Source organism: Talpa europaea, assembly GCF_964194135.1.
Source record: "Talpa europaea genome assembly, chromosome: 5".
Classification (NCBI taxonomy): Eukaryota; Metazoa; Chordata; class Mammalia; order Eulipotyphla; family Talpidae; genus Talpa; species Talpa europaea.
In genome coordinates, this window is record NC_140071.1 from 137,244,826 (window position 1) to 137,249,290 (window position 4,465).

Sequence of the window (4,465 nt, forward strand, 5' to 3'; positions counted from 1 at the left end):
GGGATCAAGAGGTTATTGTTCTTCCTTCCCCCACAGACACTGCTGCCGGGGTTCTCCTCCCATCAGGAAGGTCTTTTCCAAATCCAGTTCTCCTCTCTGGGGGGACAGGAAAGGACTTGGAGGAATCAGTCTAATGCCAGGCACGTAACTCCCACGCCCCCAGGATTACACCCACACTGTCCCTGCGGGAACTGGCTCCCTCCAAAGGGAGGGTGTGGCTGGAAGCATGTGAATGCAGCTCCACAGGTGTGTGTGTTGTAAAACCCTCTCTGCCTGGGCTGCTATAAAAGGGCTTCCCTGCCTGCTCTGCAGAAGAGACCGCGCAGCAAGCTCACCTCACCTGGACTGCCCGGGGCCTGCATGCGAGGATAAGGTAGGACCTGCTCTCTTAAGATTCCCCCTGCCCATCCTGCTTCCATCTCCCGGATCCTCAGGTCCCTGGGGTCTGGATTCCATCAGGGACATGTGGGGCTGCCTTAGGGATAAGGGGGTGATCATCTGGCCCATTGGCATCCCACCATGCCTATGATGGTCCCTCTAAGGGGAGACCAGAACCTCAGGGTAGAAGTGAGCCCTGGACTTCATCCTAGACCTGCTACTCTTTAAACAAAACCCCATATTTTATATAAAATGAAGCACTGAAGGCCTCCCTGGTGGTGCAGGGGTAAAAGTCTCAGTGCTATCAAGCTATTGCCAGTCATTGTGGCCTGAGTTCGATCCCCAGCCAGGGAGCTGACCCACATGACACAGCAGACCTCTCCTGTCTCGCCCACTGCTCCCCTCAGCAGTGTATATCAGGAGAGCTGACTGTTCTGCTCCCCACTCTGTCTCTGGTGAATCCTCTCACCCCACTGTAGCCCCACACCTCTGGCCTAAACCCACATTCTTATATGCATAAATAAATAAAATAAATTTTTTAGACATTTTAAAAAATAAAATAAAATGGAACATTGATAATATGAAGTGTATCATCATAAGCTAAGTCAGGAGGAGTCATAATTGTTTTTTTATTTCTTGCCAATATTTTCTGAAAGGCAGAGTGAGGTGAAGGCAAGAAATGACCAACGTGGGTGATTTAAAGACCCGAGAGATAAGTTCTGAAGGCCTGCCTGAGATGTTGTCCCGTGCCCATGATGGCACCCTGAGCATTTATTAACTTAACGGTCTGAGCCTCAACTGCCACCTGTTAGCCTGCATGGATTTATCCTGACCTACCAAGCAGGGCCGGCTGCATGCACAAGGTCAGAATCAAATGGTGGTCAGGTGCCCAGCGCATAGTAGGTGTCCAGGAGGAACGGTACATCCCTACTCCTTTCAAGTGTGGCTTTTGTTGCCCACGTGATAAAATCCATGCAGGCTGGTATGCAGCATTCAAGGTCATCCTATGCAATGGCTTGTTTAAAAGCATTGATGAATAATGTTAGTATCTCAGCACCTACCCAGAGCAGAGCTCCAGAAATCAATTAGGTATTTCTTTCAACCTGTAGTATAAATGCTCCAGTTGAAATACACTCTTATCCACCCTGTTCACCCAAATGCCCCCCTTGCAGACCCACCCATCTCAGAATGTCCAAACCCCATGAGTGTTTAACCTCAGGAAACATCCTTTTTAGTGTCACTTACCACATCCCTTTCTCTTTGTGCGAGTTTGTGTAGAGCTGTGAGTTAGAAATCCAGCACCTTGGAGCTGGAAGAGAGTTTGACAATTATTATGTCCAAACTTTCAATTTCTAGATGAAGAAACTGAGACCCAGGTGGGGGTAAGATTTCCCCAAGATCTAGCTGGGGGGCAGAATTGGAAGAGACTCTTAACCATTGCTATTTGAGTTCATTAAGAGTTGCTGCTGAGCTAGTGTAGACGTGGCACGCTCCTCTGCCTTGTTCAACCCAACATCTAGCCAGTGGCTGGCACAGAGTAGGTGCCCCAGATGAATGAATAGAGGTACCCGTGAAGGATGAATGAATGAGTGAGTGAGGAAATCAGGAGTAAATGAGTGAGTGAATGAGAGTGAGCATTCCTGAAACTCAGCGAGGGGTGAAAGAATGAATAAGGTTTGACATTCAACGCAAGCAGAAATGTGACAATGAGCTGCTTGTCCGGTAATTCCAGGAACCAGAGAGTTGTGAATTCACTGCTAAGCAAGCAGGTGTGTGTCAGGGCAGAGGGAGGGCCAGGTGCAGCCGGCGCTGATTCACCTGCCTTTCATCCAGTAGGTCCTCACCAAGCCGCAGCCATGAGGATCCGGAGCCTCACCTTGCTGTCCTTCCTCCTCCTGGCCGCTCAGGCGCTCCTGGGGGAGGGCAAAAAGGAAGTCAAACTCAGACATGGCAGCCAGGCCACCGCAGATAAAATGCACTCTCGCCAGGCCCGGATTGAGCAGAGAAATCAGTCGCCCAAGCGCCTGACCAAAGGCAAATTTGTCACGCGAGACCAGGCTGATTGCAGCTGGGCAGTGACCGAGCAGGAGAAGGGCATTGCTCTGAAGGTCGAGTGCACCAGGCAGGACACAAAGTTTTCCTGTGTCTACACTGGCAATCCAACCTCTTGCTTAGAACTGCACAAGAAAAGCGCGTATTGGAAACAAATCGCTCGGAACCTGCGGTCTCAGAAGGTCCTCTGTGGGGATGCCAAGAGTGTGCTGAAGAGCAGGGTGTGCAGAAAGAACTTTCCAGAATCCAATCTCAAGCTGGCAAACTCCACTCTGATTCAGAACAAGAAACCCCACCTGGAGGACACGAAGCTCGCATCCAGGGAGCAGAGTGCCGTGGAAGGCAACGCTCTCTCCAGCCCGGCGGGGACCCGGACCAGGCCCACCAAGGACCCCAAGTGCTTGGACGACCCGGATATGGTGCAACAGAAGAGCACAGCCCTGGAGTACTGTGGGGAGCCCTGGAGCTCTCTCTGCGAGTTCTTCATCACCATGCTGCAGGGCACTGCGTGCTGAGGCTGCGGAGAGCAGGGCCCCTGGGGAGGTGTCTGGTGAAGACTTCCACGCCGTTCAACTCTCCGTGCTCCCCGTGAGGTGAACATTTGTGCTACAGGGCACACGGGATATTTAGACATTTTGTCATTTTTATTTGTGTGTTTTGGAATTTGCTTTATATCCATTTCCTTCTATGTGATTTTCAGGGCTATTACCATCAGCTGATGTTTCCAGGCCCACACAGCTGTGTGTCTATACGCAGGGAGGGCCTGCCCTTGAGCTCAAAGGACCTGAGTGGTGATTTCAGTTGATGCAATCTCTGCTGCTTGAACAAAGATAATAAACGTCTCGGAGTTTTTCAGAAATATAGTCAACTATTGTTTCGTTTCTCTGCCAGCAGGCTCCTGTGTGCCAGTGGGGACGCATCCACCCATCCTAAGTTGCCCCCAGAGGTGATCCATCCCCCATCCCTATCATTATACTTCCAAACATTGGTTGGGTGTTGGCCCTTATTGGCCTGTACCCATTAGGATCTTTGATTTCAAGTGGGACACATGGGGTAGGGTGTGATTGAGACACTTGGCAGGGTCTCACAGCTGGTGAGAGGGGAGGCAGCGCTTGAAACCAGGAGCTCTAAAAGTCACGACTCAAGACTGAGGGGGTGGTCCCCACAGACTCAAGTCATAGCCCATCACCACCCCTCACACGCAGGCACCCTAGTGTCGAGGAGCTCCCTGCTGGCCGAGGGACAGGGATGGCATAAAGGCAGTGTCCTGTGACCGAGATGCCAGAGGACAGCAAAAAAATTAAAAAATAAAACACAAAAAATAAACAAACAAAAAACATGCAAAACTGAAGCGAGCAGGCAGAAACTGGGGTGAACTTCAGGAAGGAGGTCGTACTGGATATTGGAGAGTTTCCTCAAGTAGGAAATAGGGTGGAAGGGAAGCACTTTAGACAGATGACAACATCTAAAGGACTAAATAGAGGAAAGAAAGATGAGAAATTCCTAGAAGACAGAGAGACCCCAGGCTGGAGTATGGTGGGGTGCGGAGCTAATGCTGCTGTTAGCCATTTGCATGTTAGTATGAAGGATCTGAAAGTGTTTTTATTCAAGAGCTGGGGAGAGGGCGTGATAAGCTCCCAAAGGCTTGTGGGAATTCCACCAAGAGCAAAAAGTAAGAGCGGGAGTTGGCAACAGCAGCACTGTCCTCTGGAGGCCCCATCAGTGTGGTAAGAAGGAGGGGCAGGCAGGGCAGAAGAGCAGTCTCCAGCTCGCATCACCCACCAGGACTCACTCAGGACCATCAGTCCACGGCGTGGCGGCCTCAGAGCAGACTCAGGCACCATCATCAGCATCATTAACACTAGAATCTCTCTCGCTCCTGCTGCACCAGGCAAGGGGTTAAGCTCGCTCTGTGGCGTCTGCACACAATCATGCCTTTGCTCGCTCACTCAGCACATCACTTACTGAGCTCCAGCTCTGCTGTCCTCTGTTCCTGGGGCTGGAGACACAGCAGTTAGGGGCACTCTGTGCCCCC

General features: G+C 51.0%; 1 protein-coding gene across 1 annotated transcript; it reads left to right on the plus strand.

Annotated features, from left to right (window-relative positions):
• Window positions 1–2,234: 2,234 nt before the first annotated feature.
• FGFBP1 (fibroblast growth factor binding protein 1) lies at window positions 2,235–2,945 on the plus strand (the record flags this gene model as incomplete). The annotated part of the gene is made up of 1 exon (XM_084233653.1): window positions 2,235–2,945. The coding sequence occupies one exon, from the start codon at window positions 2,235–2,237 to the stop codon at window positions 2,943–2,945; it is 711 nt and encodes a 236-aa protein (XP_084089779.1).
• Between the last annotated feature and the right edge of the window lie 1,520 nt (window positions 2,946–4,465).